Source organism: Temnothorax americanus, unplaced genomic scaffold (genome assembly GCF_048541705.1).
Source record: "Temnothorax americanus isolate GAGA-0224 unplaced genomic scaffold, ASM4854170v1 Scaffold32, whole genome shotgun sequence".
NCBI classification, from domain to species: domain Eukaryota; kingdom Metazoa; phylum Arthropoda; class Insecta; order Hymenoptera; family Formicidae; genus Temnothorax; species Temnothorax americanus.
In genome coordinates this window covers 330,085-345,644 of record NW_027509464.1, presented here as the reverse complement: position 1 = coordinate 345,644, position 15,560 = coordinate 330,085, and the positions used below count along the sequence as shown (strand labels likewise).

Below are 15,560 nucleotides of genomic sequence, written 5' to 3'. Positions count from 1 at the left end.
TGTCACGTATATATTCATATCAATAATGCCTCATCCATAAAAAAAAATATATATATATATAAGCGCATTATTTGACTGGATCGTGAAATGCATTCGCATCAATTCGTTTATTCGTTTCTCTCATGATGGAATTATTTTGTTTCAAGATTCGAATCGGTTTTTAACGATTACACAGGACTACAAAAAAAATTTGTTTGAAAATCAACTGAGAATAGACGATCAGGAGTAGGTATTTCTTATAGATTTTGGGTCACTGAATCCGAATTCGTAAACCGTTTCGTTCTATCACGTCTAGGTTTTTTTTTATAATCGAGAAAAATAGTGGATCTGTGAAATTGAAAGAAACGAAATTTGAAAAAAGAGCAAAAGTATGACATCAAAATGCAGTCGTAAAACTGACTTAAAAATATATTTTGATAAGTTAAATAAAGAAATTTTACCTTATTAATGTTATAGGTATTTTGACATACAGGGTGTCTATAAAGTCAGTCTTCATCCCCTATATATTTCGGAAATGGTTCAAAATTATGAAAAATCGCGAAATATGTGTTCGATCATTTTTAGAAGCTCCATTTAAGAAAATTGGAGGAGTTACGTCCCCCCAAAAGAGGAGGATCGAGTTACGTTCCCGTTTCCCTGAGACACTGAAAAATTTCAAATGGAATCGTCCATATTATAGCATATCATTTAAAAGGGCAAAATATGAAATAATTGCCTCATACAGCACTGTATGTCCAAAATCAGGACATAAGATGTCTTGAAGACATCTTTAAGATATCTTTTAGACGTCTTAAGAAATTATGCCATCGTAGCACAATATATAGTGTCTGTAAAGTCAGTCCTTATCCCCTATATTTCGGAAATAGTTTAAAATTATGAAAAATTGCGAAATACGTGTTTGATTATTTTGAAGGGCTATTTATTTAATTAAAAGGTGCGGGAGTTGTCCCACCCAAGGGAATTCCCCAGAGAAACCCCAGCTTTCAAATAAAACCTCCCATATTGTAGCATATCGTTTGAAAGGGCGTAAAAAAAGAAAATTTTTGGCGCAAACCAGAGATCGATACGCTGATCCGTTCAAAAGTTATTTAAGATCAAAGTTCGAAAATATCTATTTTTTATCCTAAATAACTCCTGAATTGATCAACGATCTCTGGTTTACGCCAAAAAAATTTTTTTTTTATGCCTCTTCAAACGATATGCTACAATAATATGGGGGTTTTTATTTGAAAGTTGGGGTTTCTTTAGGGCATTTCCTTGTGTGGGTGGGACAACCTTTTAAATAAATATAGCCCTTCGAAATGATCAACACGTATTTCGTGATTTTTCATAATTTTAAACTATTTTCGAAATATAGGGGATGAGGACTGATTTTACCGACACTATAATGAGCTACGATGGCATCATTTCGTAAAGATGCCTTAAAGACATCTTATGTCCTGATTTTAGATATACGGTGCTATCTGGGGCAATTATTCCATATTTTCGCGTTCGTATATTTCCATTTTTCTTTTGTTTCAAGATTCGGATTGATTATTATGATTTATGATAATCATCTGCGACTACAAAGGAAATCTGGAACAAAAAATGAGTAAATAAAAGAGCTTAGATGTTATTACATCTTTTTTGTAATTTGAGCAAAATTATAACATTCAAAATTCTTTAGTAATATAATTTCTCTTAGTAGGCGATATTTTATATCTTCATATTTTATATACGCGGTGTCTTTTCATTTTCTTCGGCTGATGACAGAGAACGAGACGTCTGTCGTAACTGTGGACGTAAAGTAATAAAGCAGAGAGAAATGTAAGACGCGTAAAAAAAAAGACTATAATATATATAATAAGTATAATATACAATAGCCTGTTACGGACTTGCGTTTTTCTTTGCCTTTATAGGACCTGAGCAGAATGGCTGACTTATAATTTTAAGACATATTGTTTTATACTTTAAGTCTTTGTTTTTAGTAACGCACAATTATATGTCTTGTGTTTCAATAAGTCTTGAACGTGTGTACGAAATGTCAACATTTGTAACACTTGAGACAGATCTTGTACGTTACTAAAAACGAAAATTTAAAGCATGAAACGTTGTTCTAAAATTATAAGTCAACCATTCTGCTCAGGCTCTTACCTTACATCCACAACAGATGTAAGCGCTTACGTCTCGTTCTTCTTGCGAATAAATTCAAAAATTGAGCTCCGCGGGTCTCTGCCATCAACCTTTTTACCATCGACTTGAGAAGTCGCAACAATCGAAATCGTGAATCGAATGTCGAGATAGAGCGATTAGCGAAAGGTTCGCTATTGAATATCGATCCGATAACGAAGTCGTCATTGAGGTTAGGTTACCGTCACGTTGTCACGTTACATGATCGCGTGTGCATTAACGCGCTTTGCGATTTGTAAGTTACCGGGGAAGTTTCGCGCCGAGACGTCTCTCATGATCGACGGCCCCGATCGTAAATGACAGGTCGTCCCGACGAAGTGCTGCTTTAAAGGAAACATGGCCGCGACAGCGAAGACGGTACTGCCGGAGGAGAGCGAGCTAACCGTTCAGGAGCTGAACGTCAGCTGGCCGGTGTTGCAAACCGCGTCCGTTTATATCGGCAAGGCCTGTGAATGGTACAACAATGTGAGTTAGAAGTCTGCGTGACAGCGGAACAATCCCCCTGGTCCCTAAGTACTGTGTTCATTGCGCGTCGAGTCGTCCCCCTCCAAGGGGTTACATAATGCTCGGAATCTCTGCAATAAATAACGTTTAACGTGTATGCGCGCCCTATGTAAATAATAATGATAAAAATAAATTGCTAATAATATATCTTTAATTAATAACTATAATATCTATTAACTGTTAATATATATATTAATAATTGATATTAAATAACTTGAAAAATTCTCATCTGATGTTATTTAAAACACCTTGTAGGATAAGTTAGTAAGTTTTTAATTGAGTTGTTGTTGGGTTTAAATTGGTCGCTTTCGAATTGCAAGAGATTTATTTCTTCTGCAGGACTTTATGTTGTGCAGACATGAAGAGCGTGACCCACGTCGCTGTATCGATGAGGGAAAAGCCGTGACCGCTTGCGCAATGAAAGTTCTTAAAAATATGAAGAAACACTGCCTAGAAGATTTTAACGCCTATATGTCCTGCCTTGAGAGGTCAACGGGAAAATTGGAATTAGAGCCGTACGTTTATATATTACTTTATATCCTACCGTGTTAATTCCTCGTCTGATACTTTGTATTAATTACGACAATGATCATATAATATGACTGTCACTTAGATGCCGACTGACGCAAGCTGCCTTGGACGAATGTGTTCGCAAGAATTTGAATATAGAACGTCCGCCCTTCGGATACTTTTGCGAGGCCAAAGTGCATAACACATCGAGGCCGCGGCCGCCGAAAGAGGAGCCTACGGTGTTTCCAGATCCAACTCCTGGACTGTCAGCCGACACACCACGTGAGAAATCGAAATATAGCAATCGCTTGTGGTATAAATCCTAAATCTCTCAACGAACGTTGCTATAGTACTTTGATTGTGCTGCAAAGATTATATGTTTTTGAGATTCGGGACGCGTCAGGTAACTAGACAATTATAGGGAAACGAGCGTGTGCAATTTTCAGTGCGCGCACTGAACGCACGCACAACGTAGAAACGTTCCTCTCATATGAAAACAGAATTGTACATGTTCTGTGAATATAAACATATTAACGACAAAATAAGTGATAATTTGCTTGTTGTTATACCTTGTACAAATATAAATACGGAACATACAAAATATACTCATTGTTTATCCACCTTAATTGTACATAACGTTTAATGTCAAAATCCATATAATTATCTATATATTAAAATACAAGCATTAATATATTATTAAACTCTGGAAAATATTTTATTTATAAACATTGTAAAAATAAGTTAAAAAATCAGTTTAGATTAAGATAGAGATCTTTGGCAAAGAGTTAAGAAATATATAGCTCATGTAGGATAAATAATGCAGATGCAGAGTTTGATTGGGTTTTTCGATAAAATTATATACTTCATTTGTCACATGACTTCATAACAAAATTAATTCTCAAAAGCAGCATATGAGCAAAAATATATCAACACATTCGCGTTTTGGAAGATACATGATAATTAATCAAGAGTATTGCTTTATCAATATTACTACGGCATTTTATGTACATGAGATACGATCAATTTCAGCAATTATTTAAGTTTATATACTAAAAAACGACGAATGTAATTTTTAGAAACGCAGATATACAATACGTGATGTATGTAAATGAATATATACATGTAACATTCATTTACACATAAATCAAGTACATGTAAACTTATTGAAATATATCTGACGTGTTTCTGCGAGAAAAGATCACGTTCAAAACCGTTTACATGAGGAATGTAATACCGGCTTCTACTTAATTCTACAGAGCATAGCCGTACACTGTAGACATAAATACAGATTTCACTGTCAGCTTGCAATTGTTTTAGTATTCACATAGTCTGTTGAATACCAAAGAAGAAATACACGCAATATCGTGCAATCTATAAGTCTTTGTAGAGCATGATCATGTGTTAGCTCCATGTTATATCATAACCGCTCCAGTTTGCACTCGGTGCTAAATGCACGCGTCTTCTATTATAGAAAAATGTCACGACTCCGCGATATCCTGATCTCGGCACACCGCTCTGTAACACCGTATTATGGAACTTTAGGATACTACAGTTTAAGATAAATTACGAGAATATTAATGAAAAAGATACATTACTCTGAAATCGTCCATTAAACCAAGCAATTTGGTGGTATTTTTAAACGATTGACGAGTGTAGTACGGTATCCGTACTGGACCAGGGGCAACTATATTCCCACTCTTCAATTCTGAATAACTAACCACTGTCGACTGATACACTTGGTTGACGAAAGCTATATCATAATTATCCTGGAAATGGATGCGACAATTACAAATACACGTTGCATTCAATATTTGTACTTGCCAATGGATTAAGTCTGACATTTGCTCCCTTACTTTTAGTAAATAGGATAGATTCATTTTGGTGAAAGGCACAAATTGTTCATTCAGCTTGATGTACTTCAAGTGTTTTTCAAAGAATAAGCCGCTAGAAATAACAAAACAAATTTTGGTGCTGATTAAATTTACTCAAACTATTTGATTAGTCTCGAGTTACAACATCTATCTGCAGTATCTTTAAATCTTAAATAATATACAAATAAAAAATACGGATAAGTACTTGCTGACTCCAAGTTTGCCGAATGTTCTGGTTCGCGAGATTTCCGGGCGGATGCAAGCTCTATTCTTGCGCTGTTCCGGTTGTCTTATCCAATCGTCCCAATATCTACACGAGCAGATGTGTTATTAAAAACACAGATATTTTACAGATTGATAATATAAAATATAACTACAGTGAAATATAAAGTCAGACTTACGATTTGGGCCATTTTGGTGCAAGCTCCAACCATAAGTCGCGCGTGAGCATCCAACCTAAGCCAGGAAAGAAATCTGTCCTATAAAGTAAATGTGGCGCGTGTTCGTCCACCAAGCCAGCTTTACCATTATCATTCCACGCTGATACACACCATAGAGAGCTATCGTTCACTAATAGGGGGTAAGTCCCCAGGAAGTACTCATAAAAGTCTGGTGCGACGTCCAAGTCGTCTACGTATATATAAAAATCATAAGAAATTTTAATCAAATTTTACATCCCGTAGAGATGGGTCGCATTTGTTATGTAATGCTTGTGCTTATAAAGATTTGGCCGCGCTAATCGTACCTTCAACTATAATTGCTGTATTATAACCAAGCTTTAGAAATACTTGATTCAACGCCCATTTATAATGGCGCGCGATTTTGAAGTATCCTCTGAATTTTTTCTCTTTAGGTGGTATTTCAATATCGGATTGATCAGGTTGCTGAAATGATAAAGATTGTAATAATTCCACCATAAGAATACAAGTTATTGCGTAATCTCATTAAAAGAAATTGAAAGAGTCAAGAATTCATATAGATAACGATCAATAACAATACGCTAAAATTACCTTTATATGTAGCAGCTGGTTTCCATATCTCGCTATGACATCAGCAGTTTGTCGATGATCACAGTCTTGCGATACAATTATTGGAAACTGTTCTTTACTAGGTCTTAACTTAATTAATTGGTTTAAACACCGCTCTACTGTAATACGATTACAAGAAACGACCAAAATAGCTATTATTGGAGATCCATCGGGAAGCTTTTGCCTTGAAGGAGTACCGTGTGTTGCCTCAGTCTACCGAGAGATTGGAAAATAGAAAAAATTGAAAACGCGAGATATTGTTGAGACTACAAGTTAAATAAAAGTTAAATAAAGATTATATATTCATAAATTATATATATTTAACAAATCATTGAAGTTAATAAGACGATCAAATAAAATTGTTATATGGATTAATATATTACAGATAAGATAGTATCCTGTGTCGGCCCCTGTTCATTTTGAGACACCTTCCACTTATTATTGTTTTCGATTTTTTGCAATAATATACTCTTCTTATTAGTTTCATGTTTTTTGTGTTTATCTTTCTCTGTATCATCTATTGGCAATTGGGCAGCGCTTAATCTATCGTATTCTTCTAAAACGACAAATTATATATTACACTTGATTTATCTGTTCTCTCAAATGTGCGACACAACATAAACTCATTTCAACTGATCTTACTCTTAAGACGTTTGCTCTCCTTGATTCCTTCCAGAAGCTCCTGGTTTATGATTATCTGCTGTTTTACTTGCTTCTCCAACCTGCTTATTTGATTCGATAGCTTGTCCTTGTCCTAAAAACAAGGATACAATTACAGTTATGGTCTTAAATCTTCGCACGACGGATCGTAATTTATCACAAGGATCTTCTCACCTTATCCTGATCCTTGCCGACTGATTGTTGATCCAAAAATAAAAAGTATGTAGCCACAGCCCATAAGATAAGGGACCCAAAGATGATACTGACTGATCTATTCCGCATGACAAAACCAAGTGTCACCTTAACTGCAACATGAAGAATATTGCTGTAAATGGGAGAGCGGGTGGGCGAGGTACGCGGAGCGGCGGAGAACAGAGCGAACGGATACCAACGGGGTTTCCACACGTTGCGGCGCACGTCAGTACATATTTGTTACACATGGATTCCTAAACGTGTCGTCCAAGTATCGTTCCTTCTGTGAAATTGCAACGGCCGTTAGGAACACAGGGTATAGCGTATATCCCCGGTCGCACCGTCGTGGTGCGATGCGCGGAGGCGTTTTTACTTACAGGGGCGTCGCGATCATATCCGCGATCCGGAGGGTCCTCGTTATCGCAAGTCATATGGAAGCGTCGTGTCCCGCGTCGCTCGTACGACCCGTATGAGTCATGGCAATTATTTGCATCACACGTGGATACGACGGACCGGGGGCTACATTGCCACAGGCGGAAGAGAGTAATCTCAACGGCGATCGACGACGACGGCGACGGCGGCGCGCGAGCCGCGCTGAAAGTAAACGTTTTTTTTTTTTTTCCTTTTTCTTCTTCAAGCTTCAAGCGGATGTTCGAGCGACTGGCTCTCCACGTCGGCGACGAGCCCGAGTCCGCCCGCGGGTTAGGTTTCCGCGGGACGGACGTCGACGAGATACCGCGGGCGCGCGGCGCAGGTTACTTACCATCATGACAAACGGGAAGCGACACGGTGGCACGGTACCCCTCGGTGCCCCTTCACGCGGAGACTAAACTCGAGGACCTCGAGGTCCGTCCCGTCGTCCGTTGATCGAGCCACGTGAGATCGCCGCGGCGCGGCGGTCCGCCCGAAGGACGAGCCAAGGAAGAAGGAGGCGGAAGATCCTGACGAAGATGCTTGGGACGGTGCTCACGCGCTGTCTAGCTGGGACAGCTGTGACCTGTGTCAGTCTATGTTGGTAGTTGGTACATACATACGTGTGTACAGAGAGAAGCTCTGGTGTGTATGTATGTACATACACGTCGGTAGACGAGCTTTACCTTGCGAGTGAGGCCACGGGCAGCTCTGCCGTAGCGGCGGCGCGCTCGGCAAATCCGCAACCGCGACGATAAAATTGATAATCCGTCGAGAGGCGATAATCACGGAGTGGGCAGCGCGAGATAGTAAGTATAGTGTATCATTCTATATTTCATAGAATCGGCCTCCGAGATTAGATCTCTCCCTTCACCGATAAGCGATAAGAGTCCTTCACCATTTTGATATAAAAGTTTTATCAATTATATAACTATTAAGTCACACATTACAATTAAATTATACCAATTATTGCTATTAATTACTTTTACTCTTGTTACTATTGCCACGTAAAAGTAAATTTCAAGATTATACATCGAGTATGTACGTACATACATCTACACATGGATAATTATGGCTGCGGTCCACTTGACGCTACAAATGCTTCGAAGCATTCCTCTTCTCTTGATTCTTTCAATAAAGAAAGAAAGAAAAGAAGAACGCTCCAAAGCATTTGTAGCGTCAAGTGGACCGCAGTCTATATTTACAGGCATAGAAGGACAGCTGCTCCCTAGACAGCACGCGCTTGTCTAAAAAAGACGTTGTAAAGATATTTTAAAGATATCTTTTTTAGACACGCGTGCTGTCTGGGTCGTCAGTGCTCGCCGTCTATATTCGTTAATTGGTATTGTTTATATTATATGTTTACGCGTACCTTTTTCATGTAGACAATATGAGCATAATGTAAATTATTATAAATTAAATTATTATAAATTATAAATGAACTAATTAATTAACTGATTTTTTTAAATAAATATTTTCAGTTAAAAAAAAATAATAATAAACAGTTTTAGAGTATAGGTTAAATATTAGATGCATTTCACTTACAATTTATTTATATAATGTACAGTGACACACATAAAAGATACATAACTACACTAATATAGAAATATTATTTATTTGCGCTGATCTGATTTGTTAATTCTTCACGGCGTGCTAAAAACTGTGTCCGAATTATACAATAACTGAAAATAAAATTGCAAACAAAATATAAATTTTTGATATTTTTGACGAAATGTGAATGTTCGATAATCCATGAATTACATAACAGATAACACGGATGTAAATTATTATTATACATATATTTTACGCGTAAATGTGCGCGCGTCCAACTCTGGTTTCATCGTCTACCTATATACTTCTACAATCAAACTAGTGGAATAACGTAAAACATAAAAATATATATATTCAGATTTAAAATTTAAATTTTAAAACATTTACCTTGTGGATTTTTTTTTTTTATACATATGAAAACCATCCGCATTTGATTTCGCTAATTTAATTTTTGTTATTGTGGCTTAATTCTTTTCACGATTGGGAGTACGTCGAGGAAATTTTTGAAGGAGTAATATTCAAATAATTAATATAAAAAAAGTCTTTATTATTCTCAGGCTAACTTATCGACAATTTCACAGGCCGAACGTGTATAATTCCGTCCGGAGTGTCCGTCCGGAGCAACTCCGGAGTTTATCATCGGGGGCGTCGTGCAGCGCGCATTATTTTTGTATATTATCGGCGGTCGTGGTCGGCGCTCGGCGCGTCGCAGTCAGTGCGGCCAGTGCGCGTTGGTGCGTACCAATGCGTACTCGTGCGTGCTATAAATGTGTCTTCGTCGACCCGCTCGTCCACCCGTTGACGTCGAACGGTTCCTACGTTTTGAGGGGGAAAAAAAAAAAAAAAATTCTCGGAGCAACGCGAGGCGTCGCGAGGTATCTACCCGTGTGAAAGCATCAACCGAGAGGGGTGAGAGGAAAGAACGGTAAAAGGGAGAGAGAGGATCTGTGACGTGACGAGTCTCACGTCCGCTGCGTGATCAGCCGCGTGACATGAGAGCCGCACACACCGACGACGATATAACTGCCGGGGCGACGGCGACGGCGACGGCGACGGCGACGGCGACGTGGACGACGAGGGAGGGTGCAAGCGAGTGAATGATGTACTGCACGACGCTCGGGAGATGGTAAGGAAAACCCAAAAATTGGAATTTACTCCACGGAATTCTGGCGTTTACCTCTCACCGTGGTAAACGTCGGCAGCCCGTCCGGGAAACTGACGTTACTGACAGCTCTTTCTGACAGCTTTTGCAGGAGGGACGCAGTGAGGGCCCTGAGCACCGGCGAGGTGTCCACCGCGCTGCGGCCGTTTTACTTCACCGTTCATCCCGACCTATTCGGCCAGTATCCCACGCAAAGAGTAAGGATCGGCCCGAATCCAAATAAGCACACGTCCCTACTTTAGAACGAGTGTTGTGTGAAATCGGGATAGATCGCGATATCATCGCAGTAGGCCGGTATTCATAGTCGGTTCTTATATTTAAGATCATCTTAAGTACAATCTTAAAATGTCATTTTTAAACCAATCACAGAGTATTAAGGCCATTGCACGTAACAAAGTTTTATTCACAATCGTAAGGCCGTAAGAAAATAGACCAATATCACACTCGATTATTCTTCGAGCTCAAGGAGAATAATCGACTGTGCGTGGTCTATTTTCTTACGGCCTTTACGATTATGACTAAAATTTTGTTACGTGCAATGGCCCTTAGCATCTTACGAAACGATGGCTAAAAGACGTCTTACGTCCTAATTTTGGACATGCGTGCTGTCTGAGAAGCAAATAGAATCTCGTATCTGTTTAGCATCTTAATGCCTTAAGATGCTTAAGACGCTGTCTGAGTTCATTCACATTCATTCCATACAGTCTTTCTCTTTCTATCGGAGTCTGCGCGAACGTGCATTTATATATATTTTTTAAAATGTAAAATCTATAAGATGTAAGAGACGGCCAGAGAGACAATCGAGCTATCGTACACTTTCCCGAACATTTAGAAAGCTTTTGTCCTGCACCCACACGGCTTTTGTCCTGCACCTTATTGGAGAGAGGAAGAGAGTACCTAAAGAGATAACACGTCTGCCAGAAATATAACTAAAAGGAAAAGAATGGCATGGCTTTTGCGCCCAATGTTTATTACATTTTTATTTGCTTTGCGTTCTCTTTTACCGCGAGTTACGTCGACCATCCATTTCTCTTCAAGGGCACGAGACATGCAAGATGCACGCGTGACCGTTGTCAAAAGCGTCGCGCCGCACAAACCGATCGGTATACTCCGGTAAGCACCGTCATCGTGGCGTGATAGCGAGCGCGCGAGCGAATGCGGTGAACGGCATTATTTTTAGACGCGTGAAAACGCGCGACGCGCGCTGTCCCGTCCATGGCGGAATAGTGCGGCGATCTTTATTGGACACGCGCACGTGCGTGTGCTGTGTGCAAGGACTGCAAGGTTGCTCGAATCGGAATAAATTTCCTGCCGCGGCCGCCACGCAGTCAGATGTTTGTGTCGTTTATCAAGCGATAATTGTTTGCGCGCGAGCAGGGCCGCATCGAGAGATAGCAAAACGTACGTATATATACGTCACGAAAACGTAGTAACGTTCAGTATCTCATTGTCAGATCTACCTGTTCGAGAAAGGATACCTAGAACAATTGGTGGAGAACTGCAATTAAAAGTAGCGGAGCGGAACATTTGTTTTTTCTCGCGAAGCCTATTTTCTTGAGTCTCGATGTGTTTATTATCATCGCGATGTTTGCTTATGGCAGATTGGATTGAGAACATTTTTATATTCATAAAATGCAGACTATTTTGTACAACTTTAACAACAGCTTTAATCTTTCTGTGTAAATTAAATTAAAATCGTATTTTATTCCGTATACCAACGCTATTTCGGAAATTGGACGATTAAACGCGATAAACTCAGCCCTGCGCGCGTCTGATTAATTAATATGTTGATTACGGCTTATAGCTCACATGTAAATATTTTTGAGTGTAACAATAGTGACAATTTAATTCTGACAAACCATTAACCGCGAGAATTTTTTTTTATCAAATGCGAGAAGAAATTTAAATCAGAACTCGGAGAGTTCTGTAAAAAACTGCGGATATTTTTAAAACTATATATGAGTTATTGTAATTCTTTTTTTAGGTAGGTTTATATCTCTTTGCACAAAATATTTTTTTAAATGCTTAGCTAACTTTTATTAACATATTCTATTAGAATTGACGAAAGAACATCATGTGAATGCAGATTCGTAAACAGTTTCTTCTCGAGTTGTAGCGTTTTCAAATAGCATGGATATCAATAGAAATATTTTTATACTATACACTCCGTTTCCCCAAGATAATTACTTAAGTCAATTGTTAATGACAATTGTTTATCGAAGAAGATAAAAGGACTTGATCAAAGTCTATCCCTATAGCAAAACAAGAATCTGAATGCTTGTAGTTGAAAATCAAATTAGTACGTCTTATCGTTATCCTTCGGTATTCGATTGTGATCAATCCGTTATCATATTCGAACAATGTCAGATAATATTTGGATGTTTGTACCGCATTTTCTCATGAATACGATTCATGGGAAACAGTTTGGCCAAATGTTACAATAAATTTCGCGAACTCGTCACGGTACAATTGCTACATATCTTATTGCCAATTACCACTGTGATTCTCTTCAAAGTAGTCCCTTCAGAAAGCTATACACACCGATGCCTTGTCCACCTTTCAAAGGAGTTTTGGAACTGTTGTTGTGAAATGGCCTCCAGAGCTACCGTTGTGTTACTCTTAATGTCATTTGTCATCAAAATGTGTTCCTTTCAATGCTTCCTTTATTTTTGGGAATAAAAAAGTCACACGGGGTCAAATCCGGTATGACTTTTTTATATAGCAATTATACCGTGAGTTACAAGAGTTCACGAACTTTACTATCATACTACAGATATATTGTTACTATTATTTTCTTATCTCCATCCTTAATTACATATGTTAATGCAAACAGTATATTAAAAGTATTATTTGTATTTGTCCACGTGATTGACTATAATTTATTATTTACAGACAGTGAACGAAAACTCTCTGAAGCAATTAAGTTCAATCTTAGAAACCCTGCAACAGAAGCAACCTATACGGCCGACCACTTTGCCCTTTTACCTACGATCGAAAGATGAGAAAGATGTAAAGGCTGGTAAATTTACGCTTGTTAAAATACAATTGAAAGAAAAGGATCTGAGACAAGCGATACTTTCCATTTTAAAAACATGCGATCTACCTACGACGTTTGTCGACAAAATCAAGGAGCAGAAGCCTCCTGTCACAAAGCACAAATCCAGATTTTGGCAACGCGCATATTCTGGAGAAAAGATGGACTTTTCGGAATTGGAAGACGATCCTATTTATGCTTCGATTATTATGAAACGCAAGATTAATGCAGAGCCAGATACGCTGAAGTAAATATAACATTGGGATATGCTTAAAATATTGCTATCAAAAGTATTACTATTATATTCTTATATATGTTTTTGATTAGGGCATATCTGGACAAACACATCAATGAAGTACATGTTAAACTGGAGGCATGTAGACCAGTAAGAGAGGAGGTGGAGAAATTGGAGAAAGTACTGTGCAGCGAGTTGGGTCTGAAGGATATCATATGGGACTGTGGTTGGAATATCGCCCATTATCGTGGCTGTTTATTAGCCTTTCAAGCGTTAGCCGAGCATCATCCGGAATCGATGGAGGTATTGAGAAATCGCACTCTCGTGTTCGCAAACGACACTGGTATCAGTTTAGAAGGCAATGTTATACTTAATTCTGGGGAAGTCAGGCACAATTGGCTCGACGTGAGTTGAAAATAGCTTATCTCTATCGATACCTCCACATATATTAAACTCCTTCGTCTTTTACAGCTAATAAAGAATGTAAGAAAGCATGATGCCGTATTGTTGAAATTGCCGGCGTTTGAAAAAGCAGTGTCCCAAGTACTTCTCGACATTAAAGTTGGTCGACGGTGCGTAATACATCATATTATTTGAGTTATGGTAAGGCTCAGGGTGCTCTATATGTGCAGGAAATTCATGCCTAAGGTAATGGTCGGCCAGTATGAACAACAGCTGCGACAACTCACGACTACGCTCTCTGATTATCGTGGCAAAAGAAAGTATCCGAGTTCTTGGCCGGCTAGTCTATCAACTTACGAAATTGTCATCGAAGCGTTAGTATAAATATTGCTGCTTGTGGATGATTTTAAATCTTGTGCAAGTAGATCAACGCGTTTTATGATATCTTAAAGCGAGGCAGGTCCTTTGATGTTATCACCGACCGGACAATTCATCGTGCCATCGTCGTGCCCAAGCTTTCTCTTGGTAAATTTTATTACGGAGAACTTAGAGGAGGCTATGAAAAGACTATATCACTATAATAAGTAAGACATCTTAGATTTCTGATTGGACTTAGATCAATATAGAACTTTATTATTATTTGTGCCCTTATTATTTGTAGCATAAAGCACGTGGAGCGAGAACTTCATCGTAAGACCATCGCGGAATTAGGTTTAGCTGCTCTTAACAAAGACGACAGCATTACTCCGGATCTGATGATACAGTGCTGCGAACGACTACTTCTGCACAAAAAGGATCTGGCACCATCGCTCGAGGGCGTCATGCTCTGGGTTACTCATTATTACTCCGTTATGAGCGACGGCGTTCTTTGTGTGCCATGGGATTGGAGGTTCTAACTTTCGACAAGAAACGAAATATGTTAACGGTTATTGTTAAGCTACTAGCGTAAGTGCAACGCCAATAATCACGACAATGCAAATAAGTTTTACAAGTTCCGAGATTTGCAAGATGCAAACGATAGTAGCAGTTTAAAACCGGTAATTAACTGCATAAGCTAAACTATTATGATAGATTGCATTATAACAGTCATACTCTATTAAAATAGTTACCTTGTGTCACACAGATTTGAATATAAATTTGTCGGAACGAATTAATATTACTTGCGTTAACGTCGTCTTTAACTTCGTGACAGCCAAAGACAGATTTCTCTGGAAATGGCTGTTCCATGCGTGATCTTAAAAAAAAAAATAATAATAATAAAATAAGACAATTGGACAGATAAATACAAACTGGGACTGTTGTAGACTCTTAACTAGTCTTGCATAAATCTTAGTTTAGCTAGGGACTCGATGCTATACGCTGTAGACAACTGTACACATATATATTTTTTTAATTCGATTCTATACCGACTCAATTGTCTAAATGTATAATCTACGATTGTGTCCAATCAAGGACAAGATTAAATCAGATTTCGCAATAATTGACGTTTATACACATCTGAAAATGTATATTTGATCTCCTTTATTCCAAGCTCGTCGGAGAATCAAATGTTTTCTCTACTCTAAAATATCCTTTCCTTGTTCTTGTTATACTCTACATATACTACGTTTACGCGAGCGTTATTTCTGTAGTAACTTACGATAATTCCTTCGCGTAAACGAGTGAAATTATCGTAAGTTACTACAGAGGTAACGCTTGCGTAAACGTAGTAGTAGAGCAGTAGAGCACTCGAGTAAGAAATTTACAAATTATCCTTACGTAAGCGATAAGATGTATATTAAAAAAAAAAAAAACGAGCGACTTTGACCAAACTTGAATTAAATTAATTGGC

General features: G+C 38.4%; 3 protein-coding genes across 5 annotated transcripts; 2 read left to right on the top strand and 1 right to left on the bottom strand.

Moving 5' to 3' along the window:
* Positions 1-2,329: 2,329 nt before the first annotated feature.
* Nd-19 (NADH dehydrogenase [ubiquinone] 1 alpha subcomplex subunit 8) lies at positions 2,330-3,804 on the top strand. The gene is made up of 3 exons (XM_077413276.1): positions 2,330-2,634; positions 3,013-3,188; positions 3,287-3,804. Exons 1-3 carry the CDS (start codon positions 2,506-2,508, stop codon positions 3,507-3,509), a joined length of 528 nt encoding a protein of 175 aa, XP_077269402.1. The 5' UTR covers positions 2,330-2,505; the 3' UTR covers positions 3,510-3,804.
* Positions 3,805-4,037: 233 nt separating this feature from the next.
* Mgat1 (alpha-1,3-mannosyl-glycoprotein 2-beta-N-acetylglucosaminyltransferase) lies at positions 4,038-7,963 on the bottom strand. 2 transcript variants are annotated; one of them, XM_077413268.1, is made up of 13 exons: positions 7,698-7,963; positions 7,314-7,528; positions 7,131-7,217; positions 6,917-7,047; positions 6,725-6,836; positions 6,466-6,638; positions 6,065-6,295; positions 5,800-5,938; positions 5,456-5,684; positions 5,260-5,364; positions 5,037-5,127; positions 4,779-4,949; positions 4,038-4,698 (listed from the first exon to the last, which is right to left on the bottom strand). In XM_077413268.1, exons 3-13 carry the CDS (start codon positions 7,180-7,182, stop codon positions 4,585-4,587), a joined length of 1,548 nt encoding a protein of 515 aa, XP_077269394.1. In that variant the 5' UTR covers positions 7,183-7,217; positions 7,314-7,528; positions 7,698-7,963; the 3' UTR covers positions 4,038-4,584. The 2 variants fall into 2 exon arrangements, with proteins under 2 accessions (XP_077269394.1, XP_077269395.1); XM_077413269.1 differs by having other exon boundaries at positions 7,135-7,217; positions 7,312-7,528; positions 7,698-7,961.
* A 1,637-nt stretch (positions 7,964-9,600) lies between these two features.
* LOC143901195 (T-cell activation inhibitor, mitochondrial) lies at positions 9,601-15,209 on the top strand. 2 transcript variants are annotated; one of them, XM_077413270.1, is made up of 8 exons: positions 9,601-10,022; positions 10,141-10,255; positions 12,951-13,339; positions 13,420-13,732; positions 13,799-13,899; positions 13,942-14,103; positions 14,182-14,313; positions 14,391-15,209. In XM_077413270.1, exons 1-8 carry the CDS (start codon positions 9,994-9,996, stop codon positions 14,623-14,625), a joined length of 1,476 nt encoding a protein of 491 aa, XP_077269396.1. In that variant the 5' UTR covers positions 9,601-9,993; the 3' UTR covers positions 14,626-15,209. The 2 variants fall into 2 exon arrangements, with proteins under 2 accessions (XP_077269396.1, XP_077269397.1); XM_077413271.1 differs by having other exon boundaries at positions 9,602-10,022; positions 13,960-14,103.
* The last annotated feature ends 351 nt before the right edge of the window (positions 15,210-15,560 follow it).